Source organism: Alternaria alternata (assembly GCF_001642055.1).
Source record: "Alternaria alternata strain SRC1lrK2f unplaced genomic scaffold CC77scaffold_1, whole genome shotgun sequence".
In the NCBI taxonomy this organism is placed as follows: domain Eukaryota; kingdom Fungi; phylum Ascomycota; class Dothideomycetes; order Pleosporales; family Pleosporaceae; genus Alternaria; species Alternaria alternata.
Genome location: NW_017306190.1, coordinates 2254534 through 2281563, shown reverse-complemented (window position 1 = coordinate 2281563; position 27030 = coordinate 2254534). Strand labels below are relative to the sequence as shown.

The window sequence follows — 27030 nt, the reverse complement described above, 5'->3', positions numbered from 1 at the left end:
TCTGAATACAGATGCAATGTTATAGCGCGGCAAGTACTGTTGGTGGTCCAGCTTGAAAGCAAGCTTTTGTTGGCTTAACAATGTCTTGATATTTTCACAACTGTAGACTGCCATACTCGGCTGTAGCATAGTCTTTCCCTGAACGAGAGACGGAAAACTTATTGCTAGTTTGGCTAGACTTGTGGAGACTGACATCAAAGACACCAGGCACAACCATCGGCCTCTTGAAATGCACTTCCATCCACAACGATGTATCTAGCAGGAATGTTGAGCCTCCCAAATTTGGCACACGCTGCAGAGCTTTGGCGACGACGTGATTTCCGTGCGCTATCTTTCCTGGTAAACCGAAAACCTTCGCAGCCAACCCTGACAGGTGTATGAAGTTATAGTCTTTGCAAATTGCAGCCCATCTCAGCGGATCGTCCACGGACAGCGATACCTGCGTAGTGCTTTCGAACAAAGGGTTTGTCACCATGCTAGGCGTTGTCTCATCAGAATTTTGTGAAACCTTCTTGGGTTGTACTTTGCCGAACTCTAGCATGGTGAAGATTTGGCGAAATATGGTATCCACAGTCCCATCGCTCCTCCCTGTGGGAATATTGATCATGACCTCCAAATCCCACTCGATACCTCGTTTTGCTTGTCTTTGGTTTTTGTGTACTATAGCCTTCAAATTAGCTGACCTCATACCCACAAGCGTCGCTACGTGGCATAGATCCTGGCGTAGTATCTCGAACCTGTTGCGGACGTTGACGGCACCCAGGGGACTGATTGGACACCAGGGGCTTGCGAGGAGGAGAAGCATCGCGGGCTCAGTCATAGCGGACAGAAAAAGCATGAGTTGAGCTGGTGGAATCCTTGATCCTGCGCCAATTCCTCGTCCAACTGCTAGTTGATATCGAGCGACGTCTTCCGCATCTATGATGAAAGGCGAGTCGAGCTCTAGTCCGGAAGACTTTACGCGCGGAACTCCGGGTATCGCGTACAAAATAGATTTCACGATCATCGCCATGATAGCCAGGATGATCTCCCCCATTCGAAGTGAGGCTGGGGAAAAGGATAGAGTGACTTTCCTAGGGCTGGACAGCAAAGGAGTCAGGCGATACCCAAACGAGACGAGCACGCCGAACAGCATGCCGGCCACAAGCATCAGCATCATGGTTCAATATATTTGTAATGGGATTGATGCTGAAAGGTTCGTGTGGAGATGATTCAGGTGTGGCAGGAGCCACCTGGGCACTTCTGTCGCTAGCGGCACCATGATGTCATCACTAGGTAGCGTGAAAGTCAAACGCGACAGCTCCCAGCCTCCTGCATACCAATCACAAGGAACATACTCCATCATCGCGCCATACGGGTAACATCTCTCAGCAATAATCCACAACGAGCGACTTCGACCGTTTGCTTAATCTCTTCGATCCAGTTCTCTCCAGCCACAACTCATCCGTCCGCGCAAGCCCCATGATGGCACATCTCCTCCGGCACTTCCGATGTCCACAGTCTGGGCATTTGTTCCCAACCTCAGTAAACGACCATATTTGTTCACCTGGTGAGGTCAGCAGATGGTTTCACATAAGATGAAGATGACATGCAGTGATGACAGCGCCAGCTATACGCGGTATCTGAAGCTGTACTGCTTGTAAAGTTTCCCATCATACGCATGCAACTTTCCTCAAGGTTTGAGGGGGCTGGGTACCTGGGTCGCGTTGATTCTGAAGAAACGGTGGTGCGGTTGAGAGAAGTATGTCTGATTTGTGCAGTCGTCGCACAAGAACTTCAAAGCGCTACGAGCTTTGGGGAGTTTGGATCTTGAGTGTATGTGTGCTGGTTACTCATATTACACCGCTTATATACGGACATAGTTTAGAGTTCTGGAAGCGTGGCGTAGTTTGAGTTGATTGCTTACGTTGCTTAGCGTAGTTGCTATGGCATTCACAGATCATAGCCAACAAAAGTTGTGAACGATGAACGATCTATCCCCCATTATGTTTCGCTCATCTGGAGCGTGACAGGCTATCAAGATGCGCTTTACCATACATGAAAGGAAGAACAAGAGTAAAGGTGAAGCTACGGCTTCGACGTATGATTTCCTGAATAGAGCTCTGAAGGCCCGTACTCAGAAGTATTACCTGGCATCTCTGCAGGGCTTTGACCGCAGCTTTCCGTTTGGTGGTGCCAATCATCAGCCATTTCAAAGACCTGTAGAGGGTACGCATTCGTCTGGGTGTGCTCGGATTTTCCGTCTTGATATGTGAGATTTGTAGGCTGGAAAGGATGTTCGTCTTGTCCTGAATCGGCTCCAGTATATCGCATTCTGTCATTCATCTGTCTCCTTTTTGATAGAAACCACAATAGCACTGCAAGTAGTGCTAAGCCAACAATCGGCCCTAGCACTGCGCCAGCGATCCAGGTTTTGTTCCAAGAATTCGAATCTTGAGGTAAGGGTGTATTGGTCGCTGTTGCGGATGAGGTCGCGCTTGCCATTGCGTTGCTCGGAACGGTCGATGATGCTGATGCGGACCCTGAAGAGCCTGTGCTTCACTTTAGACCAGACTTGCTTTAGCACATGAGGGACTTACTGCTCAGCTGGGCTGTGACTGTATTGATAATAGTAGATGGTTGCGGAGGGCCGTTGATGTAGAATCCTGAAGACGAAATCTGCTCTGGATACGGGTCGTCCGGCCCAACTGGTGCGCCAGCAGGTGTGAAGCGCAATACCCAATAATCATTTGCTACGAGTGCTGCAAATGGTATGTTTACGTCCCACTGGTATGATGAGTCAGTGGTGATGTCGACGCTACCTATATCAAATGTCAAACCAGTCGCTACATCATGATAGCTCTTATGACTGAGAGGTGTCGCTTACCAGCGATCTTGAAGTTGTATCTAGCATCTTCAAAACTCGTAACCCAGAGATCGAGCTTCTTGACGTCGCATGAAGTACAGTACATACTGAAAGCTTCTTGCAGTTCTGATTTCCAACGAATGGTGAATGGAGCACCGCTTTGCAAACTTGTAGATCCATCAGGAGTCGCGGGAGCAGTCCAGCTGTCCTGTACGGTTTGACACCATGCAATAGAGGCTATGATAGTAGACCAAAAGACTAGAGACAAACAGCGAACCATTTTTGTAGAGTGTACGAGCACTTGAGATATCTCGTTTGTTATGTAAGAAGCATGCAAAGAAGCTTATCTTTAGTGCTGCGGTGATCATTCAGAAGCGTTGTACCTGAGCGCCAGCAAGAAGAGACCGTGCATTTGCATCAGGGGTTGATAATGCACATGAGAGAATGCCGAAGGATCGGAGTTGCAAGGAGTATACATGGCTGGGGTATTGTGATAGAGACGCCTCGACCAATGAGCACGACGCGAAATAGACAACGCCGCAACTTTGCAGTGGTCAAAACACGCCAGTTACGCGCTGTGTGTGGCACTCTGAAAGCTCAAACCAGGGAACGATACTCCAGTCTGTGATACTATGAAGTCAATCTGTTGGTATCGTTGTTGAGGACTAATAGTTCACTCATCTAGAGCGTTGACGGTCTTCAACGTGGTTGAGATGGGAAGGTGGGAAATTAGCCCCCAGAATAATTTGCGGCACAGTTGCGAAAGCCTTCTTCGTCTTAATGTGAAACGATCCAAGCGCTATAACAGGATGGCAAGCTGTAAGTTGCTGCGGCAGTGCGCGTGTGAAATTTCCGCTCAACTCGTCTCCTCGTCTCCCTGAGCGCCTCCGTCGTGTTCCCCTGCCGGAATCTTAGGGACTCAACCATGTTTTTCAGAAGATGGAAATGGAGTCTGGCCGTCATCGCTACCATTCTTTTCCTTGTAACAATATCCTCTTTTTCAGCTCAGCTTACACCTTCGAGAACATCCATTCTTCCACTAGGACACCACGATCAAGCACCCCCTTCGCCGCCGAAGCCACAACAAATTCCAACTGGGAATTCTCAAAGCTCGCATGCGTGCCCAGCGATACCGCCTAACCCAGTTGTGACTCCAAATACTGGCGCTCGCTTTGATTGGAGAGCGATTCCGAGTCACCACCCGGTCGACCACTATGTGCAACTATCGTCGCAAAAGCCTTCGCTTAGAGAAGCTGTTCAACGACCTCCCAATCCAGCGGCATTGGACGCGAACAAGATTGCCTTTCGCCGAGAGGCTGTCAAACAGACTTTCCAGAGGAGTTGGAGATCTTACAAGGAGCGTGCATGGATGAGAGATGAGCTTGCACCTATCTCGGGTCAACCTCGAACCACTCAATTCGGTGGCTGGGGAGCCACCTTGGTTGACTCATTGGATACGTTATGGATTCTCGACATGAAAGATGAGTTTGCAGAAGCTGTCGAAGCAGCGCTCCAGATTGATTTCAAACCAAGTGATGATCGCGAAAGCGAGATCAACATGTTTGAGATCATCATACGCTATCTTGGAGGCTTCATAGGCGCCTACGACGTGTCCGGTTGTCATGACGCCCGCCTTCTGAACAAAGCACTCGAAGTGGCGGATATGGCATATGCGACATTCGATACATCGAATCGTATGCCTGTCTCGAGATGGAAACCAAGGAAAGCAGCGGATGGAGAAGAGCAACTGCCAGCACTATCAGTGCTCATAGCTGAAGCAGCATCTGCTAGCGTAGAGTTCACTCGTCTCTCTCAGATTACAGGGGATATGAGATATTTCGACGCCATCTCCAGAGTTACGAACGTCCTGGACGAGCAACAAGGATCCACCAAACTTCCTGGCATGTGGCCGATCAGCGTGGATATGAGGACGCCAAACTTAACCTTTGATGTTTTCTTTGGGCTGGGTGCCATGGCCGATTCAGCATTTGAGTATCTGCCAAAGATGCATCAATTGCTCAACGGATTCGATCCAGCTGACCAGTATCGCAGAATGTACGAATACGCGATGGACACCGCGATCACGTACACCATGTTTCGGCCAATGGTGGAAGACAAAGCCGATATTCTGATCGCTACTGCTAAACACGATGGTCCTGACGGGCAGAGAGATGACACTGGGCAGCATCTGGTATGTTACGCGGGAGGTATGCTGGCGCTTGGAGGGCGGCTCTTCGACAATCAAACTCATTTCAACGTGGGCCGAAAGATCTCTGATGGCTGTGTGTGGACGTACATGAAAGCGCCAAACGGAATCATGCCTGAGGTCTTCTCCATGACGCCTTGCCCATCGCAGTCGGAATGCGATTACATACCGGGCGCTGCTCCGTTCAGTGCCGTGCATGACGGTCGTTATATCCTTCGACCGGAAGCAATCGAGTCGGTCTTCTACATGTTTCGGCTAACTGGAGAGACCAAGTATCAGGACATCGCGTGGGATATGTTCAGGGCCATCGAAGCAAACACCAAAACTGAGTTCGGTAGTGCCGCACTCCAGGACATCATGAAGACTCCACCAGAGAAGAGTGACAGCATGGAGGTAAGTCTCGAATACCTAACGCGCGTGAGACAAGCACTGACATCTCCGCAGAGCTTCTGGCTTGCTGAAACTCTGAAATACTTCTATCTTATCTTTAGTGATCACGACGAGATTAGCTTGGACGACTTCGTGTTCAATACTGAGGCGCATCCGTTCCGGATACCTTACCGATGATGACGCGATGGCGCGAGGCTCAAGGGAAGTTCAAGATGTTCGTTGGGATATAAAAGACTGGGTTACACACGACGGTACGCGACTGCGCGATGTACATCATGACAAGGATAAAGATATCAATCCTGGAATGTATCCCGTTTGTGCAGCGTTATCGACGTGCCGTGAAGAACTGTGGTGGCTGTGAGACATGTTGGCCGGGGTTGACCGGATCCGGGAGCGGGAAGATGCGCCGCGACCAAGCTTTTCCCTGAAGCTTGAGCGCGGATGGCGTTGCTTCGAGCCTTGACCTTCGACACGCACAGGAGACGCGTACGTTCACTTCATAGCGTCAGGCTTGCTGAAAAATCACAAACTCGAGTATTGCGACCTATAATTCCGTGCTAGGTGCCGACTTGCCTTTCCGTTGACTTCTACTCCTCATTTATAGCGCGACTACGCCAGTTCGTCGGTACTCAACGAACATGATAAGCCTCGGTGTGTCGCTGCCGAGTTCCAATTCCGCTTCTCGATTAGTAGGATGACGAAAGATAGCGACAAAAACGTGACGACGACGGCTAACAACCCTTGTCTGAAACCCGAGGGCTAGCGACCAGCCAATAATCCTACATCTGGGGTCTCCACTGGGGGTCCCCGCGAAAGTCTTCTTCCGCAGTTTAATCGGTATGGGGAGAACGGGTACATAATATGGGGTTGCCACCTAAACAAGTGTGTTCGAGACTGCTGGCCTTTCTCCCTTGTACTACACCTCCCCACGGTCCACCCATAGGGCCTAGACACTGAGAACCACCCATCAGTCATGGAGAACGACAAAGAGATCGTCGCAAGCGAGCCGGTTCGTAGTGAAGATATAGAGCGTCTACCTACTCACGGTACCTATCTCGACAAAGATGAAGCAACGCATCTCTCAGAGGAGCATCGGCAGTATCTCTTGGAAAGACATGGCACACTTGAGCTCGATCCTATACCCACTATGGGTACGGCCGATCCATACAACTGGCCCCAGTGGAAGGCAAGTCACTACGAACACATCAATTGGACGGCTACTAACGAAGGACACAGAAAGTGATGAACCTCTTCTTTGTTGCCTTTCACGCCATGATGTGCGCATTTCCTGCTGCAGCAATTATTCCAGCCTACGAGGATATCTCCGAAGACCTGGGTGTTAGCCTCCAAAGAGCATCGTATCTTACCTCTTTGCAAATTGCCATCCTTGGAGGCGCTCCGCTGTTCTGGCGGCCACTCTCTACACGATACGGACGCCGACCTATCTTCATTATATCCTTGATCGGCAGCTTAGTCTTCAATGTTGGCTGCGCGAAGAGCCAAACGTACGCTGCCATGGCAACTTGCCGAGCTTTCCAGAGCTTCTTCATCTCACCCCCGAATGCAATTGGCAGTGCCGTGGTGGTTGAAACGTTCTTCAAGAGGGAGAGAGCGAAGTTCATGGGTATCTGGACGGTCATGATTACCCTTGGTATCCCTCTGGCGCCACTCATCTTCGGCTTTGTTACATACAATGTCGGCTACCGCTGGATCTACTGGATCCTTGCGATCGTGAATGGTGTCCAAGTCATTCTGTACACCCTTTTCGGACCAGAGACGCGTTTCATCCGACACGGCGACGTGCAACATGCACAATCAGGTTTCGCAGCCTACAAGGAGATGTACTTGAAGTTCCGTCGTATCGACCCTACACCTATCACCCTCTCAGAGTTTATCTCACCCCTTCGACTGTTCAAGTACCCATGTGTAGTCATTCCCGCTTGCGCATACGCAATGGTATTCCTCTTCGCGTCTGTTCTCGCAACGGTTGAAATTCCGCAACTCTTCGGGGAGAAGTTCCACTTCAACGCCCAACAAATCGGCTTACAGTTCCTCGGCGTCATCGTCGGCACTGTTATCGGGGAGCAAATCGGCGGACACTCTAGTGACCTCTGGATGCGATGGCGTGCAAAGAAGATGGCTCCCCTCCGACCTGCTCCAGAGTTCCGCCTTTGGCTGAGTTACTTTGGTATTCTTCTCACCATTTGCGGTGTGGTCGTGTTCCTCGTGCGCATCGAGCAAGCCCCCGACCTACACTGGAACGTAACCCCCATTGTTGGTGCCGGTATAGGTGCAGCAGGCAACCAGATTGTTACCACAGTTCTGATCACATACGCTGTAGATTGCTATCCTGAAGAAGCTGGTAGCATTGGCGTGTTCGTTACTTTTGTGAGGCAAATTTGGGGCTTTCTCGGTCCGTTCTGGTTCCCTCCCATGTTTGAGAATGTGGGAATTGCGAACAGTGCTGGCATTGTTGCGGCATTGCTTGTGGGCGTTAGTCTTATCCCGGTCATGTTCACGCATTGGAAGGGCTATACTATGAGGGGCCACATGTCGGAGAGAATGTAGAATCAGCACAAGGCTTTCCCTCGTGTCGATTCCACAGAATTTCCGTACGTCTGAGTAGTGTATCGTCACATCAATGACACCATAGGCATCTTGCCAAGAAAATGCTTGTTGAAACTGGTAGTTCTGTAATGCTTCTGGTTCTTGCATGCAAAAACCGGAACCATTGCGCTAAAATACGAATCCGTGATGACTAGCTCATAACTTCGCTTCCAGTCCTTCCTTCTGGCACAGCTCTTCCGCCTCTGCTACGACATCGACGCCATACACCCGCGCTTGTATATCCGCATCAGCCCACCTGTCCGGCACCTTCCCTGAACCTGCCTTCATCGCTGCGAAGATCTTGTCACGTTCCTCTTTGGCCTTACCCGCTCCGAGGTGCATTTCTCTTCCGTTTTCCGCTGCAAGCTCGACGAGTGCCTCCGCCCTTGGTTTCCTCAGCTTCTCATATAGTCGCAGTGCGTGCTCGATGGTCTGTGGCTTCCCGTCGGCGATCCGCTTAGGAGACAGCACAACACCCAGTACAGCACCGTCTTCGATCGCCTGAGCAGCACCTTGTGCCATGTGCGGAAGCGTAGGATGGCAAGCATCACCAACCAACGCGGCTGTACCATGCACCCAGGTGATCAATGGGTCATGGACCCTTAGCTTCCACTCGACGACTTCACCTTCTGGCACTAGATTCAACATGCGATGTATCATGGGACAGAAATCGCTGTAAACTTCCAACATGGCCTTCTTGCTGCCCTTGGTTGTATATTGAGCGTCCGGTGCGCCGGCAAAGCTGATATCGGGCTGTGCGGTGGAGATGTTGTATATTTGCTTATTGTGGATCGGGTAAGCGATGATATGCTTCCTCTCACCGATCCAGCGTGTCACGGTATCGGATTCGATCAACTTGAGTAACTCGGGGTCATTCTCCATTTGGTCGCGGTTCAACATGATTCGATAGGCAGCCTGACCCGAATCGCGAGCAGCGCCGGTGTGACCAAGTTCCTTGAGCATAGCGACGCGTGTAGAGCTTTTTACACCATCAGCGCCGAGAAGAACATCGCATTCGGCTTCTGTTGATTCCCCTTGACCTGAGGATGGCGAAATAGTGAACTTTGGTCTTGCGCCAAAACGCACGTTGGATATGTTGCAACCCAATCTGAACGTGATACCACTCTCTTTTTTGCAACCCTCGTACAAACCGTTCGCCAAACTAGCTCGATGACCAACCATGTGTGGATATCCGTACTTTTCCCGGACGTATCCCAGATCTACGTACCCTAGCTCTTTGTCTGTTGTGCCTTCCCGGATGGATGTGTTTGCGCATTGGACTGCCTCGTCGCGGATTGGTCCCCAGCAACCTAACTTGTCCAGGATACGAGCCATATTGGGTGCAAGTTGGATACCAGCGCCCACAAACCCCATGTTTGTTGCATTCTCATATATTGTGATGTTCTTGTGGCCTGCTTTCGCAAGTGAGAGTGCTGCTGCAAGACCACCCATGCCTAGTATGTTGTTAGATGCTATCAAATTGTATAGAAATGAGACGTCGAAGATATCGTACCTGCTCCAACAATGGCTATCCTTGTGTTTTCCGCCATTCTGGACGTTGTGCTTGTGCCTCCTTTCACTTCTTGGATAGTGCCAACGATGTGGTATAGGATCGGAAGCTGTTGATAGAATGTGATCGTAGTCTGTTGCTGGATGGATATCCTCCGAGAAATAGAGAATCTGGCAAGAGCTCTTAAGACACTCTTCAGCTGCTTCTATATTTCTGCGCACTCAACCTTACTCCAGGTTCTCCACTACTTCCGAGCTCTTTCCCGCGCGTAATGTTCAGCCACCGGAAGAGGTATTAACCGGAAGTCTACGAATCCCCAACGTCTTTCAAGAAAGCAAATACGTCAATAAATGTCGCAACGGCCGAAGCTCAATCGTATCCACTAAGCATGGACGCCGTCGTGAACATATATCGGAGAATCCTTAAGGCCCGATTACACTTGAGATGGAGTCGCTGTGGCCAGCTAACACCCCACAGTGGCGGGGCAACGTTTCGAAGGTTAGCGCATCTTCACCCAGCTTCCTGGCCCCACCGCCGTCATGGACGAGCGATGTTCGGCATATGCGGAGTCACGGAGTGCGGGTGTGCCGACCCTGCATGTTACCATCGCATTGGTCGTGATTGCACGATCTGCGAGTGAGGCTCAAGATAATGCTGTGTTTGTCTTTCGTAGCATTTAACGTGATGACGGATGCCAAAGCGTCGATGGACGGGTCATCACATACTACCTGACAGTAGGTATCAAGCAGGACTGCGACTACGCCCGATGAATGCTTCACCGCCGCATTAGAACCACCCTCCACTTGGAGACCCATGGGAAGCGCATGCATTCTGATGCTAGATTGCTCTTCCTCCGCTATGCTCTGCTGCGTATCTTCGCTGCTTCTTCGGAAGCCCACATCGATGATGAGAGTTGCTCATTTTAGATTCGGATACTCCGGATACGCAGCCACAGATGCATTCCTTTTCGGTGCATTAAGTTGTTGCTAACGTGCGATTGGCATTACCGCTGCAATTGCTACAAAGCATAATCAAGCGCCAAACTTAACGGCAGACACTCAAAGCACCCACTTGAACATTTGGCGACACGATCGACTTCATATCGACATTTGGGTTTGCCGGTCAAACATCCGATGAGTACTGGCGCTCTCTCTGAAGCGGTGGTGACGTTCATCAAAGATAACTGCTTCATAGCGTCCGACATATAAGAAGCGAGGTTATGGTGCATACGATACTCTAGCAAAAGGTGGCTGGAAATGTTGCATGTTTCGCGTTCTGGTTACAAGCTACGCCAGCCTAGTTAGCTCGTACACAACAGATCGGGAGCGCGACACATAGAGAGCTCTATGTATATCGAGCCGGAAGCCGATTTCAGTCCCGTGGATACGTGATGAGGGGCTGCCATACCCCGCGCTAGCGCCTATCTTCCAATGTGGGGTGACTTCCCGAATATCTCAAGGGGAGACAGAGAATTTCCCACTCTCCACAGATCTCACGAGGGTGGTTGTGAGTTCATCAGCCGTTGCACTGAGAATAGCTGCATGCTCATTGGATCCTGGATCCGGCCATCAGAACAACCACTCATCATTACGTGTTACTAAGTTCGCGTGGAGGAAGAGCGTTCACCCGGAGCTGGCTTCCAACTTCAGAAAGCGAGAGAAAGACCGACGCGGGCATAACGTGACCTTCGGCGTCAGATCAAGCACCTGAAGATAGTAAGCATCGTCGCTGTCATCAGGATTATAGCTTCACGGAAAAAGCTTCTACCCTTTACACCAGCGTTCCCTCGCAAAGAACGTCAGAAGAACAGGGTCGTACACGAATTGACACATAACAACACTCAACCATGGCAAGACGAAATTCATTTGACCAAGCATCAGCTGGCTTCCGCGCCCATCTACCGGACCTTAGCAGTCCGCGTTTCACAACAGCGGCAAAACAGAACATCTACGAGTATGTTCAAGATATGCAAGACAACCGTGCTCCACCATGGCTGTACGATCTGACAAAGGTCTGGGAAAAGCTACTGGAAGAGCCATACAAAGGTATCACAAATGACGGAAAAGTAAGGGAAGGTCTCTTCAAGGCACAAGACGAAGGCGCGGATGTGGATGGTGCGGTTAAGAAGGCCGAAGAACTACTCGCCGGTCTGGACGGTGAGCAGAAGAAGAAGGTCTCATATCCAATTAATGCGAGAGAGTGGAGAGCATGGAGTAACCCAGAGTTCCTTCTAAGACCATTTGGGCTGAGGTTGGAAGAAGGTACGCACACAACGCCTAAGTGCTTGGTTATATGTTGACTTTCTAGTTCCCGAAAGCACTGCACAGTCAATCCTGGCGGTGGTAGAAGCATCTCTTTCACCAGAAGGCTACCAAAAGGCTCTTGCGGCCATGCGTGTAAATCATTTCCTGGGCGAAGTCTGCAAGCTACCCAACATCTTGAACAAGTACTCTTACAACTTTCTGCTGTTCGGCACACCCTCCTCCTCCGCTACATCGCCTTGGGGTTGGCTTCTCTACGGCCATCATCTTGACATTTCATGTTTCTACAAAGGAACCCAGGTCATTATGAGCCCCTCATTTACCGGTGCAGAACCGAATATCATCGACGAAGGAGAATGGAAAGGCACCAAGATCTTGCACAAAGAAGGAAGCCTAGGCTGGAAACTCATGCAGAGTCTCAGCCATGAACAACAGCAAAAAGCACAAATCTTTAAGAAAATGAGAGACGAAGGCATGAAGCAAGTTTACGGCAATTCCAACAATGACGAAACTAAACGCGATGAGCTCATTACCGATACTTGGGGTCCGGACGACCAGCGGCACAGATGTGGCGCCTTCCGCGACAATCGTATCGTGCCTTATGAAGGCGTTTTGGTCTCGTCCTTCGACTCCTCCCAACAAGAACTTATACTATCCATATGTCAGGAGTTCTTGTTGTATCATCCAACCAAGGCGCGCCAGCTCAAGCTCGAACAGATCAAGCAACACATCAACGAAACATACTTCTGCTGGATTGGAGGCTTCGGTGAAGACGACGCGTTTTACTTCCGTATCCAGAGCCCGGTCATCTTGGTCGAGTTTGACCATCACTCCGGTGTATTCCTAACAAACAAGGAGCCAGCGAAATACCATACGCATACTATCGTAAGGACACCGAATGCAGGAGACTACGGGCAGGCCATCAGGGAAGGAAATGGGAAACTAGAGTAGGTCACAGGTAGCGAAAAGATCAAACCGACGTGTTAAGAATAGGGCAGAGAGAGCCTGCACCGTACACCTCGGTTGTGAAAACTTCTATACTGAATAGGAAAGAACATAAACAGCTACATGTGTCATGCCGCATTCCCACATCACCGGCATCCTCCGCTTGAAACGATACAAACTCTTGGATTATCCGAGGCTTCTCCATCTCTATGACCTTCCTCCTACGTCAAAAACTTCCACTGGGGCTGTATTCTGTACGCATGTAGTAGACAATCTAAAAACCATCACCTAGTACATCAGAAATACCAGCTGTCAGCGTGAATTTGTTTCTTGGTTCACCTTGATCAGTCGTGGGTTTCTGTGTGCGCCCTGCTGCGTGTCTTGGTGATCGTAAGTTCGTGTAGAGCGTCCTAGCTTTGTGGGCTACGAGTTTGCTTGTGAGTGAGTCAGTTATACGATGTCACCGCGTATATCGGTAAGTGAATGAATGTGTGATGGTCTTTCGGCTGTTGCTTATTAACTTTTCCGCTTCTATGAACTTCCAACTTTCCAATCAGTGTGCGCATGCACAGTTCTGATAGTATACCAGATCCACTCATGTTGTAACCCCAATGGATGATCAAATACCACCATATCACCATTCCCGTCTGCTACGCCTGTGCCAGGTATAAAGTTCAGACGCATATCGCCAGCCTCCATCAGAACTCCCATTTCCAATATCATGAGCCTTCGCAGATCCCGCTTGGCTTCTGCCATATCCAATTTTGGTTTCTCTGCGATCCTGACAGTCGTCTGGGAATCTCGATCCACCTCAGCGGTGAGTATAGCCACCTGCACATTTTCTTGTGCAGCGTATACAGGGTTCATCACCATATGCCACACGATGCTTGTGTTTTCAAAGAATGGATAATCATCCGGGTTCTGAAATCGTCGAGACCGAACGCGGATAAGTGGAGTTCTGGAATTCATTCTGGAACTGCGCACGACAATGTAGACAGGAACTGTGGCCATGTTCGTGTGTTAGAGGTGAGAGAGTACGTAGGTACATTCTCTAAAGAAGATCCGTGAGTACATATAAGATGCTGGGTTGCTACTTTACCTGATGACCAACTGCGCATGACCGCAACAGGCTACGTGATCTGCGCGGGACTGAGCTCCTCAATTGAACTAAAGCAATACCTTGGAGTGTTTGACTTTAATGTTTAAAGTGAGAGTGAGAGACAAGACGCTGGCACAACGCTGTCGAATTGCGCTGTATTGTATCGCTGTAAGCTGTATTTTCTAAACACCTTGCTCCACTGCAGGCAACTGTATACCAACACAACTACCTTTCTCTGTTGACTGTATAGACTGTCTCACCTGGTCAACCGCCCACCTTCGCCCAACTTGAATTGACATACCAACATGCCATCGACTATGAACAATAAGATGTATTCGCCTCACGACAACGATCTACAATCTTCATCCTTCGGCAGTTCCACTTCGATGCAATATGAGGAACTCGCCTGTTCTCTGATAGCGCCGCTGTACGACAAACACTTTCGAAGGAAACTGTCAAGAACGAGCTCGCACGCTCCCAATGCAGCTGGTTTTGTCGACAAGTTGGAGGAAGTCAGCACTGCTACCACTGATTCCAAGGACATGACATGCCCGTTCCGCTATCTTCCCTTCGGCACTACCACAGTAGAATACGATCTATCGATTCTCTATATGGGACATCGATATGTAGGGATCTGAACTGCGCACAAAGCCGCCAGTTTGTAGGGGAAAATGGCAATGCGGGATATGCAGCCTTGAGTACATGATCGCATCACGTAGCACACAGATAATATGAAATCTTGACTTGTTATATATTGATACATATGTTAATGATGTGTGATTTTCTTATCTAATGCGGCCGGCGCAATGGATGTGCTTCAGTGTTGCTGTGCAATCATTAGTATCACTTCTAAAAACGTAGTCTTCAACACGAGAAAGGTTAAACTCACAACACATATTTGTCCAAGCTGACAAGATCTGGTTCACTGAAGATCAGATAGAAGTACTTGAGTGTTTCAGCCATCCAAAAGCTTTCACATTCATCTAGCTTAAGTGTCTCTTGGTCTTTCGGTATCGTCACGTCTGCGATGGCGGAATGCGCAAACTCGGCCATGGTAGCATTGTTGATGGACTCAAACATGCGCCAGGCAGTATCTTGGAGGGTGGTGTCGCCGGTAATGCGATAGAGGACGAAGACAGATTCGATGGCTTCAGGGCTGTAACTGCTGTTAGCGGTGTACGTATGAGGTGGTTTGCGTTCTTACCGTAGCAGGAATCGAGGGTCTCCGATCTTAGAGAAACCAGGCTGGAGCCCTATCTCTTTGATGACGTCTTGAACGTCATAGTGTTCAGCGTGGATGTTACTAGAATACGAGTACTTGACAGAAGCGTGCCACTTCTCCACATCCCACGCGCAGTCTTCTTCGCCAAAGCAGGGCATCATCCTGAAAGTCTCTGGCATGATACCAGTAGGCATCGCTTCATAAGCCCAAGTGCAACCATCTACCAGCTTACGAGCGATATCTAGCTCGTCGGTTCGGTTGAAGATTTTGGCACCTAGAGCAACCATGCCACCCGTGAAGCAAGCAAGATGTTGGCCATTCGGTTCCAACTTGACAGAGCCAAAAGAACTGATACGGGCATCGCCAGAGACGAGGATATCTTGACCCTGCGGTACTCTGGGCCTGAAGAACAAGTGTTTCTTTGCTGGCTCGATGGCGTTCTCATATAGCTTCCGGTATTGATCCGTCAGTCCCCCCAGCAGTAGATGCTGTTTCGGCAAGTATTCGTATAGCGAATCTGTCATCCCACCCATTGTGAATGTTCCATCAACATTGTATACTTCCGGACCCGGGCTGACGAGTACCGGGAACAGGCCGGGCAGCTTGGTTCGATTCTGATGTTTCTCAAGCATATTGGTGACCCTCGCTATCGCATCATAGTATTTCAGGTCGCCGGTTAGTTGCGAAAGGCGAGTGAACTCGAGCGTCAGAGATCCAATCTCTGCGCTAAGTGCTTGCGCATCGGCTTCTTGGTGGCCGTTCAAGGCAGCGCTGATTTATGTCAGTATGTACGGGTCGCCGGCGTGGCACAATCTTACTTCTCCCAGTCCCATCGCGTGATTGGCATCCTGTTGGGTGTATCAAATGCAGCATATAGCATGTCTCCCAACTCAGTCGCCTTGTGTAGTAGTGTATGGTGTTTCGCATTGCTCAGATCGTATGCGCTCAGCAGACCGCCGAGGTAGCGAATAGTAGTTTCGAAGATATTTAGACGCGCGACGCCTGCAGTGGTGAAATCAATCTTCTTGATAGCATGTACAGCCTTGTCGAACTCTTCTTCCAACCCCATGATCGCCAACGTGTCGAGCGCGTCTACCAGTGTTGCTCCACGCTGTCCAAAGCCATTCTTGAAGCCTCCTGTTACCGGAGCCACTTCGTCTTGCAGCCATGCGTGTGTTTTGTATCCTTCCCAACTATGCAGGAATGCCTTCTTCACAGCTGCTTGTCTATGCAACCGTTCCGCCTTCTTATGCTCGGTCTCAATTCCGAACTCATGCTGTATCCGTGGGATGGTAACCGGCGTGCCAGTGGGTAGAGGGGCCAGCGAAGAAACTGGGTTTCGTATCGGTACGCGCTTCCATGCTACAGCATGATCGATTCGATTCGATGACGTGAAAGTCGGCGAGGGAAGCTCGTTTCGGGTGCTGAGTTGGCGGAAAGCGAGTATAACGAAGGTCGCGAATACGAATAGCACAGCAATGCGTCGGATAATGGGGCTCATAATGCCAAAATGTCTATTGAGGGTATCTCATGCGTCTAGCAACTAAAAGGGAAGAAACGCGACTGCTGCGTCGCAGTACACAGGCCTAGCATTCGAAAATGCAAAAGAGTGATCGGATCAGAAGGAAATGTATCGGAACTACAATAAGCAGAAAGAATGAGAAAAGATACAACACACAGGACGTAATTGTTAATGGTGGGATGGAAGAAGAAGCCCCATGGTGAGGCATGTGCTAAAGATAGGCTCAACTGCCGACTTCCGACCCTCCGACCCTGACCTAACAGGGGCTAATGTCGCATCGCAGTCGTCGACCCCTTCACCATCACGATTAATGTCCGTATGTTACAAGCTGTGGACACGATGAGGAAGATACAACAGACTCCATAAACAGGCCGTCGCTTAATTGGCCAATTGCATGCGCATCACATGATCTGTGGTAGGCAGCAGCTTTCCAAAGAGCTCACGAGCAGCGTCAGACTGTAAGGCCCTCAGCCACCAATGTCATTGGTGCATCGCAGAACGGCATTCCGTTCACGGTATGTAGGATCACGTTGCATTCCGACATGTCAGCAAGAAGCCGGGAATTTAACGTTGCTTGAAGTTATATGAACTGTGAACGTGAAGCTCTTAGCTCTTGTATTCTCATCACTGTATACCAAGTCTTAAAACCAAACTCGTGCTGACGAAAGACACTACATCATATCTTGACACAATGTTCAGCCTCTTCGGAGATCGCGCTCCTTCGTCGCCTCCGAACCCTGCGAAGCTTCAACTCCGACCCAACGAATGCCAAGTGCTCAGCCTACCTGACGGACGCACTCTTGGCTTTGCAACCTATGGCTCTACGGACCCCTCCCACCCAATCATCTTCCTCTTCCATGGTCTTCCAGGCTGCCGACTGGTCGGAAGAAGTTGGGACAAGCTCTGCAGAGACATCGGCGCACGTCTCATTACTATCGATCGACCAGGCTGTGGAGATTCGACTCTCGCTGACCGTCGCCTCATTGACTGGCCAAGCGATGTCGTGAGCCTCGCCGACTACCTCAACATTGATCGATTCAGTGTGTTAGGTGCTAGCGGAGGCGGACCATATGCTTTGGCTTGCGCACGCTTCATCCCCAAAGAGAGACTCCGAGCGACAACTGTCGTATGCGGCATTGGACCTATCGAGGCGCTCGTAGACTTTGCACCATATCTCCCATGGCACGCCAGAGACATAACGCTATGGCTGCTACGCCAGGGAGCCCTCCACGTCTTTCTGCCACACGTCCTCATTCGCCCCTATCTTACTAGGGACCCTTCTCGTCTTAAGCGCGTCCTCGAAGACCAGGCTAAGACTGAAGAAGAGAAAGAGCAGTTTCGTGACGAAAAAGGAGAAACTAATCTCGATGATGTTGTTGCATCACTACTTGAGGCCTTCAAGCAAGGCTCTGGTGGGTGCATGCACGACGGCGCTGTACTTACGGAAGATTGGGGCTTTGACTTGAAGGACGTGGACAACGAGCGAGTGTGGCTAATACATGGCGATCAAGATGCGCAGGCGCCATTGAAAGGTGCGCAGTGGATTGATGAGCGGTTGGGGGGCGGGAAACTCAAGATCCTGAAAGGCAAGACGCATTTCACAATTTGGAAGGAACACTCGGAAGAGATATTTCGGCAAAGCGCTGAGGCGTAATCGAGTCGCAACGAGAGATCGGGGTACGGATTGTGCTGTAGAGGGTTGTTTTCCAAGGCTTGGTAGTGCAGGGCGTAATGCGCAGGCAGTCTGCGTTGCTGTTCCACCGCATGTCCGATTCTGTCACTCGGATTTGCGGACCTGAGGTCGGCTCTAGACTTCAGCACCAAGAATGTCTCCAGTTTCCAACATAGTCATGTAGGTCTTCCACTGGGTGTGAAGGTGATATAGCAGTATACACACATATATATATACTGTATGTTTGCTGCTTTCCAGCAACCATAAAGTGCGACAGCTTCCCTAGCATACCATCTGAGAATCTTCACAATCACAATGCATTTTTCCATATTCAACCCTACCTTGTTGGCTGCGGGTCTGCTCATCACCGCCGCATCATCTGCACCATCTTCTCGTCTATCGCCTTCATGGACACCACTTGCCCCTATCCCACTTTCTCCTCGCCAGGAACAGACCACTGTATTCGTTCCGCCGTCCACTATCGCAATCCTCGGCGGCGTTGTCCCGTCCAACACTTCGTTTCCACCTGTAGACACTATTTCGTTGATGCAGTTCTACTCGATCACGGACGATATATGGACCACCAAAGCCGACATGCCACGAGGACTAAATCACGCCAATGCCGCTGTGGTGGATGGAAAGATATATGTCCTGGGCGGTCTGGCGGAGACAGGGGAAGCAGGGGAAGGAAAGAGGGTGTGGGGCGCAGTGCCCGACTCTTGGGTGTACGATCCTGTCACTGATTTATGGAAGACGATACCAGGTGTACCCGCCGGGGAAGAAAGAGGCAGTGCAGCCGTCGGTACTTACCAGTCAAACATCTATCTCGCCGGCGGCATGACGGAACTTGAGCTGTTCGAGAACGGCACTCAGAATAGCGTCTCAGTTGTTTCCATCTTCGATACTAACACGAATACGTGGCTCTCCGTCCCTGAGGCTGCAAAGTATATACCAGAAGCCCGAGATCATGCAGGTGTGGCAGTGGTAGGCGCAAAGATGTATGTTCTAGGTGGACGAGATGACGGACAGGAGAACATTCGCGACACGGTCTTTGTTCTTGATCTCTGTGATCTCGAAGCCGGTTGGAAGGCTAGCGCGGCGCGCATGCCTACTCTTAGGGGCGGTGTTGCGGCTGGTGTAATTGGAAAGAATATATACGTCTTTGGCGGCGAGGGCAATGCACAGTCGAAAACTGGGGTGTTTGATCAGGTTGAGGCATACGACACTGTCTGGGACCGATGGGTGAAAGCTGGGAGAATGAGGCTACCTAGACACGGAACCTACGCTGCGAGTGTGAACGGCAAAATTTACATTCCTGGGGGTGGCGTAAGTCAGAGCGGTGCGCCAGTGTCTGACTTCGACGCCTTTGTGTTGTAAACCTGGATGATGGCATGATAAGGAACCGATAGCCGGTTGCGACCGGCGTGAAATGACTCGAACCAGGAATGTCCTTGGGACAGCATTTGTGATGGTTTGAGTGGAGGGAAATGCTGAGACGACAAGCTGGTTTCCAGACGACGACGGTCTTGCTTCAATCACTTGCAAGAGTTGGAATGTCGGTATGGGGTAGACAACTCGCTTTACTACACTATATCGTGCGAGAATCTAGTCAACATACTCCTTCTTTTACTCAAGTGCATCATGAATCTATGCGCACAGTGAGCATCGAGCGGTGCTAGCTTTTGGTTAAGTCTGAAACAGAATACCGGTTATAAGGCCCACGACAGCCCAGGGGAAGGCATCTAGAAGCCTGGGGCCTAGAAGAAGTGGGGTTTCGCGTAAGATTCGCTGCCAACGGAAACGTCTGCGGGAAAAGCTGCTACGTGCAGTGCCTATGGTGTTCCCTTACTCGTGGGTAACGTGTTCGCGTTCTGCCGAACTGCTGCCGACGCCACAAATATAGTATTGAAATGTGTGAGACAGATGCTCGTGTTGGAGTCAAAGTAACGGGTAACCGGATATCATAGAAGCAAAGGCTTGTTTAGATTAAGGTGAAATATATGATACTAGTTTCACCGTCTGACATTTCTGGGTTGCTCGCTTGTGATGTGCCGGTGGTAAGCAGGAGGTCTTGCTTCGGCAGATCTCAGTCCGTCCGGAAGGCGATAGGAATTCAATGAATACCATCGTTCATGGTCGCAATAGAGTTCGACGATCAACTATAGCTTTGCGATGGATACATGCGCGACGATGATCTTTGCGGAGCGTGGTAGCCGCAAGAAGCAGGAGACAGTTCAGAAAAGAGGTAGCGTGGCTGATTTAACGCTAAAAGAGGAACCTCGGAACGAATTCACCACCATCAATGTCACCACCAGGATCATTAGTCCATCAATCTCGCAACTACCACAACCTCCATGAAATGCTCTATTCGCCTTATGCGCCTTCGCCATTTCTCTTTGTAGTTGCGAGAGCGAGAATTCCACTGCCGAGACTGCTTGTTATTATGCCGCGCCACAGAATCAGGCCTTTGGCTAGGCACGTTTCAGTATCCGTGCCGTAGCCTTGGAATCGCCTCAGGCGTTTAAGCATTACTGGGCAGGTACGGATGTGGCGCTTGTCACCAACTACACAATTTCCAAGCCGGCCGCTTTCCGACGCACTTGCATGCCCCCTAGCACCACCCTGCACCTACACGTGCTGTCCTCACCCGTACGATCCACCAGTCACATATCGCGGTTATCCCTTGAGACGTGAAACACCATCTGCACCCCTCACGCTAGATTGCCTGCTAGGCATGCTCTGAGCAAATTCTCCGTACCGGCTTCTTAATGCACATACCGAGATTCACGTTTCCACCACTGAGAAAGTGGACTATGCCAGCACTGTCAATTTCGTCTGTTCACGTCTGGTCCATGCCAAAGGTTTCGGGATGGTCCATATTGGGATGTTTCTCAGGGTTGATATATACCACCGGTAATATATAGGTTGTTTACCAGCCGCAGTTGTTTCGTTTCCATCAACACTCACATTCAAGCTTTCCAAGCCTTTTCTCTTCCGCTCGCTACCAATCGCCAGGATGCGTTACTCTATTGTTGCTTCGTTGCTTTCGGCTGTTACCGCAGTCTACGGCTATGCCGACCCCATGGCTTGCTCTGGTATCTGCAACAATGCTCACGATCCAGCCCTGATCCGTCGCTCTGATGGCACCTACTTCCGTTTCTCGACTGGTGGAAAGATTGCTATCCACAGCGCACCTTCGATCACTGGCCCCTGGACCTACAAGGGTGCCGCGATTCCGAAGGGTTCCAAGATCAACTTGGCTGGCAAGGACGATCTCTGGGTAAGCACTAGCGTATATCTATATAGTTGAAGATAAGCTGACCAAACTCAGGCTCCTGACGTTACCCTAGTCGGTGACACATACTACCTTTACTACACTGTCTCCTCTTTCGGTGTCCAAAACTCTGCCATCGGTGTTGCGACCAGCAAGGACCTCAGCACTTGGACCGATCTCGGCGCAACTGGCATCCAATCGAGCGCTGGAAAGAACTACAACGCCATTGATGGTGCACTTTACTGGGACGGATCGAAGTTCGTCATGTCCTTCGGTTCGTTCTGGAACGACCTCTTCAGCCAGAACATGGCCAACCCACCCGTGAAGACCAGCTCTTCCACAGTCACAAACATTGCCTTCAAGCCTGACGGCGAGCATGCTCAGGAAGCTCCGTTCATTGCTAAGAACGGCAACTACCACTACCTCTTCTTCTCCGTTGGCAAGTGCTGCGGCTTCGATACCAACAGGCCTGCTAAGGGTCAGGAGTACAAGATCCAGGTCTGCAGGTCTACCAGCGCCACTGGTGGCTTCAAGGACAAGAGTGGTAAGGACTGCCTTCAGGGTGGTGGTACCACTGTCTTGGAGTCCCACGGCTGGGTTTACGGACCTGGTGGTCAGGGTGTCTACTACGACCCCAAGGAGGGACCTGTCCTGTACTACCACTACGTCGACACCCGCATTGGTTACGGCGATGGTCAGAAGAAGTTCGGTATCAACAAGATCGACTTCTCCAGCGGATGGCCTGTCGTATAAGCGTTTGTCGCAGGTCCGGCACAGACTATTAGCCCAGCGTAAGCTGCGTCTCCGTCCACTTTGGGCACCTTCTTGTCTATATTTTCACAAATACTCTCACTGTACATACTTACAGAATACATATGCATCTGCCAACGATTCCACCGTCTTTGACAGCCTACCTCGGTGATTTGTGATGTATAGGACTATTGAGCTACCTTGCCCTGTACAATCAGCAAAAAGATTTTCAATATCGGTAAGCACCACTACCGTATTAACGATGCTGCCCATTGAATTTGCACAGAGCTATAGTAGTAGCTGCGGATGTACTTGGTACTTCGAGAAGATATGGCCGGCGAGGAGTTGCTGAAATGGTGTTCAAGATAAGGGGCTGCGCTTCGGTCCACGTCGAGCGCATAAGGTTTGCGTCACCAGCCCAGCCACAGCCGAGCAGCCACAGCCACGCGTCCACAACAGGTGCAGGAACCTCTCAGAGCACTGCAAAACGTCGCGTCATGCTCAAAGTATCCCCTGTTTGCTCTCCACACACACCCGAGGTATTTTTAGATTCCACGATATATATCATATGTATCAAGGTTGCTCTGCGCGGCCTCGGCAAAACCTATCGCGATGCGTTCAAGTACCATAACTCGGCCTATTGTAAACCGGATCTGCACGATCTGCCTCCGCATACGCATTGACTGAATTTCTCTTCAGTCATACCAAGAAACCCGCACGCGCTTTACGAGGAGCGCGTCGCGATGCCAGACACCAAACTCACGAGCTTTCCACCATCCCAAAATTCCAACAGCTTCCGATATCGGCCGCTGGACCCCTCAGAGGGTGAAGATATTCGCCTCTTGTGTCTCTACCCTGGCGAATCCCACGAACCTATCCGATGCGACCTTCTCCACGCGAACCTGGACGATGACATCGAATACGAGGCTCTCTCGTATACCTGGGCCTCCGAAGATGGGGACGCTAGCTTATCGCAGCGCATCAGCTGCGCTTACTTTGGAGAGGAACAAGTCTCTGATCTGCCAGTAACATCAAGCTGTGCGTCTGCATTGCGCAGGCTGAGGTTGATTTCACAAGAAAGAATGTTGTGGGTCGATGCACTCGCTATCGATCAAAGTAATCTGCAAGAGAGGAACCAACAGGTTGCGATTATGGCAAGGATCTACTCGGGCGCGTCACAAGTTTTGGTCTACCTAGGAGAGGAAGATTTAGGATTCGGCTCGCGCACTCTGTGGATGGACACCGAGAGACGTCAGACCGCGCTGAAGAAACTTTTCGCAAAGAGATGGGCCTCACGAGTGTGGGTGATTCAAGAAGTAGCACTGGCGCAAAAGTTAACGATGGTCACGGGGAATGCATCCTGTCCTATGGATGCCAATCTGATGAGCCGTATCCGAGGTAGAGCCAAAATATCCAGACTGCAAGTCCCTGGCCCATTAGCTTGGGATCCGCTAGTCAGTGCTCCGACGAGGGATCTACTCACGATGTTACAAATGACACACAACTGCTCGTCTACAGATCCCAGGGACAAGGTGTATGGTCTTTTGGGCTTGGTTGGCGAGCGCCTGCAGAGCCTCATTGAGATCGATTACTCGCAAACCGTGGAGGAGGTAATGACACGTGCGGCCGCCGCGATCATCATCTGCAGAGAAGACTTTGAGATATTAGCATACGCGTCACTCAGAGCTAGACCCGCGCAAAAGCGCTTGCCGACTTGGGTACCGGACTGGGCAGAATTTGATGGCGAAATTACGCTGCGTCCTCAATTCCAAACATCAAAGATAGGTCCCTGGTCATCTCTAGAGAAGTTGATGGGGAGCAGGTCATCGGATCGTCGGCTCAGCGAGATAGATTGGGGAGCAGTGGTCGATATACCTGCAAGCTGGCCAGTTAGCCTCTCTTCGAAGCCGTCCGTGGAAGTTCGTGGACACTGCCTCGCGACTATCGACAGCACAACCAAGCAAGAGCATGGGAGTTCACAATGGCAAGATGCCCAGGATTTTGGCGACAGCTTGGGGGCTCTGATCGAAGATCATTCGACGCCTAAGGATTTCGATATGCGGTTATGGCCTACACGATTCCAGTGGCTCTTCAATCCCTCTTACATGCGCCTTGATGACTCGCAACTGCAGCCAGACAGCACCTCGGCTATGAAGAGTTTTTCAAATCTCCATTGGGCCGGCCTGCAACAGTTTTGCACTGAGCTTCAAACACTGGGGAAGAACAAATACATCTTTCGAGCTGAATATCTACCTGCGATAACGAACCATGACTTCGATGTAGGCGATACTGTATGGGCAGTCGATGGCTGTACAGTTCCACTGATTCTCAGACCTGATAATCATGCAACACAGGGCGATGCCAGTCGCCGAAGTTATACGATCGTTGGTGACTGCTACCTGTTTGCGTTGTCACATATGGATTGCTGGACGACATCAGGAACGGGACTTGATCAACGATGGGATTTCAATCCGTTCCGCCATATGGATGCGTTAGGAACACAAAGAATCAATCTACATTGATGCGCACAGTCCTATACTCATCGGAGAGCCCAGTCTCAGCCTGACGTGACTGGTAATCACCGATTGGTCAAGCACAGCCCGCACCATGCATGCACTATGCCACCACAAAAAGACCAGACTCCGCTTGCTGCCATCCCCTATAACTCGAAGTCGCTACACTGACGTTCGTCCGATATGGCTTAACACTCCGAACGGATGCGCGACTCTTGTAAGACAGCTACGAATCACGATGACCGAATCCCTGCGCAAACATCCAGATGTACGCAAGTTCGACGGAATAAGGTGCTGCCTAAGCTGTGGCGAGGCGGTGCTCGAAACCTTATCTTCAACATCCCGCATTCACACAAGTGATGCAACTGCTTCTTATCAATACACAAAGCTGAATTACAAACTCGGTCGCCAGATCCGGCTTCTTCGTCTTCTTCCAGGCAGTCTTGGGGATGAGATTCGATGCGATATCACACATGTAAATTTGGATGACTACCCTGTGTATGACGCTGTCTCATATACATGGGCCACTACAAATGGAGACGCAAGCCTCTGCAAGTCGATATATTGCGGGCATGGCAATGCCATCAATATTACTGCGAACTGCCATGCTGTTCTTCTTCAACTCAGGCGGTCAGAAAGGCGACCGCTTTGGGTTGACGCAATATGTACGTATCAAGCTATTTCGAACAGCAGCAAGACCCGTACTAATTTCTCGGACTAGGTATTGATCAGACCGACATCAACGAACGCAATCATCAAGTCAGGTTCATGGATTCAATCTATTACCAAGCTCGCTGTGTTCACGTATGCATCCATGATCCTTCGCCAAGGACTCCGTTACCATACTGGCGATCACCAGACTATCATCAGTTATTCCGTTGGCTGCGTGACGATGGGCCTAGTAAAGGCTTTGACACTGAAACTTCTCTCGCCTTAGACCTACGAAGTCTTCTCTCGTTACCATACTTCCGTCGGATCTGGGTCATCCAAGAAGTGGCCTTAGCCCGAGCTGTGTGTCTGCGTGTGAACGACCAGGCGCTTCAAATGACTGCCGAAGTCATGAGTCGCTTGACATGTCTTTGCAAGCATGAGTTTGCGAGCTTTGAGCTGCCCAGCGTTCTGCGGTGGTCTTTGGATCAACATACTAAGCTCGATATCGTTACTTGTCTCGGCGCAGGCCTGAGGTGTGACGCCACGGATCCACGCGACAAAGTCTACGCAGTTCTGAGCTTGATGGAGTCTCGTATCAGATCGCTCATACCTGTCGACTACTCCCTGGACCCTGCGACCGTCTGGAGTAATGCTATAACAGCTGTTATTATAAGCCAAGGGAATCTAGACATCTTATCATACATCGGCGTTTTAGAACGAATGCAGGGAGGAAATCAATTCCTGAGCCGGTATCATTTTGAGGCGCACCAGATGTCTCAAGACTACGACGCTTCCTGTCCTCTCACCTTAACTAGTCTCGAAGAGCATCACGCGACTCCTTGGTGCGCCACATTAGTAATGTCGCCATCAGATCATTCGAACACTTCTCAGCAATCAACTACCTTCTTTATCACAGGGCCGCCTGTAGATTACATATACAGAAGCTTGCTGCCGCAATTCTGTGTACGCGCGCATTATATTGACAGCGTCGACGTAACAAGCCTTACTATCTCCCCTCCTGGCTCGGACGGCCCAATTCCCGACATAAGCTCTGGATCCGGTTGCAAAAGCCTTTGCACAGACCACTGGAATCGAACATTGTTCGAAGATATCAAAAGCAGTGAAATTTGGCCGCTTGCAGCTTTCTTCAAGGCGGATGTTGACGACGTATCCGCGACTAGCCTTCTTGTACCTCTACACGTGACCTCTGGCTTCAAATCTGATATAAAATCCGGCAGAGTTGCTCACCAGAACACATCTAAGTACCGCTCGACTGTTCACGACATTCAAGATGTTCAAGCGCGGCCACGCTTGGTCAAGGACGACCCCAGCATCGCAGCTGCAGACTTATCGAAATTCCTCGAAGTTTGTAAATACTCAAGAGGCAGCAATCAATTATTCACCAGTCACTTTAGTGTCGGCTTCGCAGGTTCTAGGTCCAGTACTCAAGCCTCGTATAAGACAGCCCGGAACAAGATAATGATGCAGCTTGAGCAAGGCGACAGGATATTTGCGATCGATGGTGCAAGGACGCCCTTCATCTTGCGTCGAATTGGACTATCA

At 50.3% G+C, this 27030-nt stretch overlaps 13 protein-coding genes across 13 annotated transcripts; 8 read left to right on the top strand and 5 right to left on the bottom strand.

Moving 5' to 3' along the window:
- Positions 1–94: 94 nt before the first annotated feature.
- On the bottom strand, positions 95–838 carry CC77DRAFT_1037148 (hypothetical protein; the record flags this gene model as incomplete). Its single annotated transcript, XM_018527045.1, has 1 exon — positions 95–838. The coding sequence occupies one exon, from the start codon at positions 836–838 to the stop codon at positions 95–97; it is 744 nt and encodes a 247-aa protein (XP_018391979.1).
- Positions 839–2067: 1229 nt separating this feature from the next.
- On the bottom strand, positions 2068–3125 carry CC77DRAFT_1004490 (hypothetical protein; the record flags this gene model as incomplete). Its single annotated transcript, XM_018523270.1, has 3 exons — positions 2068–2531; positions 2580–2801; positions 2867–3125. 3 exons carry the CDS (start codon positions 3123–3125, stop codon positions 2068–2070), a joined length of 945 nt encoding a protein of 314 aa, XP_018391978.1.
- Positions 3126–3770: 645 nt separating this feature from the next.
- On the top strand, positions 3771–5780 carry CC77DRAFT_1037147 (alpha-mannosidase IC; the record flags this gene model as incomplete). Its single annotated transcript, XM_018527044.1, has 2 exons — positions 3771–5444; positions 5496–5780. The coding sequence occupies 2 exons, from the start codon at positions 3771–3773 to the stop codon at positions 5616–5618; spliced, it is 1797 nt and encodes a 598-aa protein (XP_018391977.1). The 3' UTR covers positions 5619–5780.
- Positions 5781–6208: 428 nt separating this feature from the next.
- CC77DRAFT_56217 (MFS general substrate transporter) lies at positions 6209–8107 on the top strand. Its single transcript, XM_018532203.1, has 2 exons — positions 6209–6627; positions 6678–8107. The coding sequence occupies exons 1-2, from the start codon at positions 6415–6417 to the stop codon at positions 8007–8009; spliced, it is 1545 nt and encodes a 514-aa protein (XP_018391976.1). The 5' UTR covers positions 6209–6414; the 3' UTR covers positions 8010–8107.
- A 9-nt stretch (positions 8108–8116) lies between these two features.
- Positions 8117–10029, bottom strand: CC77DRAFT_953474 (FAD/NAD(P)-binding domain-containing protein). Its single transcript, XM_018535432.1, has 2 exons — positions 9562–10029; positions 8117–9502 (listed from the first exon to the last, which is right to left on the bottom strand). The coding sequence occupies exons 1-2, from the start codon at positions 9596–9598 to the stop codon at positions 8205–8207; spliced, it is 1335 nt and encodes a 444-aa protein (XP_018391975.1). The 5' UTR covers positions 9599–10029; the 3' UTR covers positions 8117–8204.
- A 1253-nt stretch (positions 10030–11282) lies between these two features.
- On the top strand, positions 11283–12780 carry CC77DRAFT_56195 (hypothetical protein). The gene is made up of 2 exons (XM_018532202.1): positions 11283–11819; positions 11866–12780. The coding sequence occupies exons 1-2, from the start codon at positions 11405–11407 to the stop codon at positions 12768–12770; spliced, it is 1320 nt and encodes a 439-aa protein (XP_018391974.1). The 5' UTR covers positions 11283–11404; the 3' UTR covers positions 12771–12780.
- Positions 12781–13295: 515 nt separating this feature from the next.
- On the bottom strand, positions 13296–13775 carry CC77DRAFT_1004485 (hypothetical protein; the record flags this gene model as incomplete). Its single annotated transcript, XM_018523269.1, has 1 exon — positions 13296–13775. One exon carries the CDS (start codon positions 13773–13775, stop codon positions 13296–13298), a length of 480 nt encoding a protein of 159 aa, XP_018391973.1.
- A 250-nt stretch (positions 13776–14025) lies between these two features.
- Positions 14026–14501, top strand: CC77DRAFT_1069753 (hypothetical protein; the record flags this gene model as incomplete). Its single annotated transcript, XM_018529098.1, has 1 exon — positions 14026–14501. Exon 1 carries the CDS (start codon positions 14169–14171, stop codon positions 14499–14501), a length of 333 nt encoding a protein of 110 aa, XP_018391972.1. The 5' UTR covers positions 14026–14168.
- Positions 14502–14652: 151 nt separating this feature from the next.
- CC77DRAFT_1004483 (class I alpha-mannosidase-like protein) lies at positions 14653–16586 on the bottom strand (the record flags this gene model as incomplete). Its single annotated transcript, XM_018523268.1, has 4 exons — positions 14653–14689; positions 14753–15019; positions 15068–15856; positions 15904–16586. 4 exons carry the CDS (start codon positions 16584–16586, stop codon positions 14653–14655), a joined length of 1776 nt encoding a protein of 591 aa, XP_018391971.1.
- Positions 16587–16929: 343 nt separating this feature from the next.
- Positions 16930–18609, top strand: CC77DRAFT_1015831 (alpha/beta-hydrolase). The gene has a single exon (XM_018524099.1). The coding sequence runs from the start codon at positions 17299–17301 to the stop codon at positions 18259–18261; it is 963 nt and encodes a 320-aa protein (XP_018391970.1). The 5' UTR covers positions 16930–17298; the 3' UTR covers positions 18262–18609.
- Positions 18595–19656, top strand: CC77DRAFT_979638 (galactose oxidase; the record flags this gene model as incomplete). The annotated part of the gene is made up of 1 exon (XM_018536032.1): positions 18595–19656. The coding sequence occupies one exon, from the start codon at positions 18595–18597 to the stop codon at positions 19654–19656; it is 1062 nt and encodes a 353-aa protein (XP_018391969.1).
- Positions 19657–21159: 1503 nt separating this feature from the next.
- Positions 21160–22394, top strand: CC77DRAFT_56126 (endo-1,5-alpha-L-arabinosidase). Its single transcript, XM_018532201.1, has 2 exons — positions 21160–21559; positions 21611–22394. Exons 1-2 carry the CDS (start codon positions 21296–21298, stop codon positions 22304–22306), a joined length of 960 nt encoding a protein of 319 aa, XP_018391968.1. The 5' UTR covers positions 21160–21295; the 3' UTR covers positions 22307–22394.
- A 652-nt stretch (positions 22395–23046) lies between these two features.
- Positions 23047–26172, top strand: CC77DRAFT_979635 (HET-domain-containing protein; the record flags this gene model as incomplete). The annotated part of the gene is made up of 3 exons (XM_018536031.1): positions 23047–24794; positions 24943–25481; positions 25538–26172. Coding segments are annotated over 3 exons (2922 nt in total), but the record flags the coding sequence as incomplete, so codon positions are not given.
- Between the last annotated feature and the right edge of the window lie 858 nt (positions 26173–27030).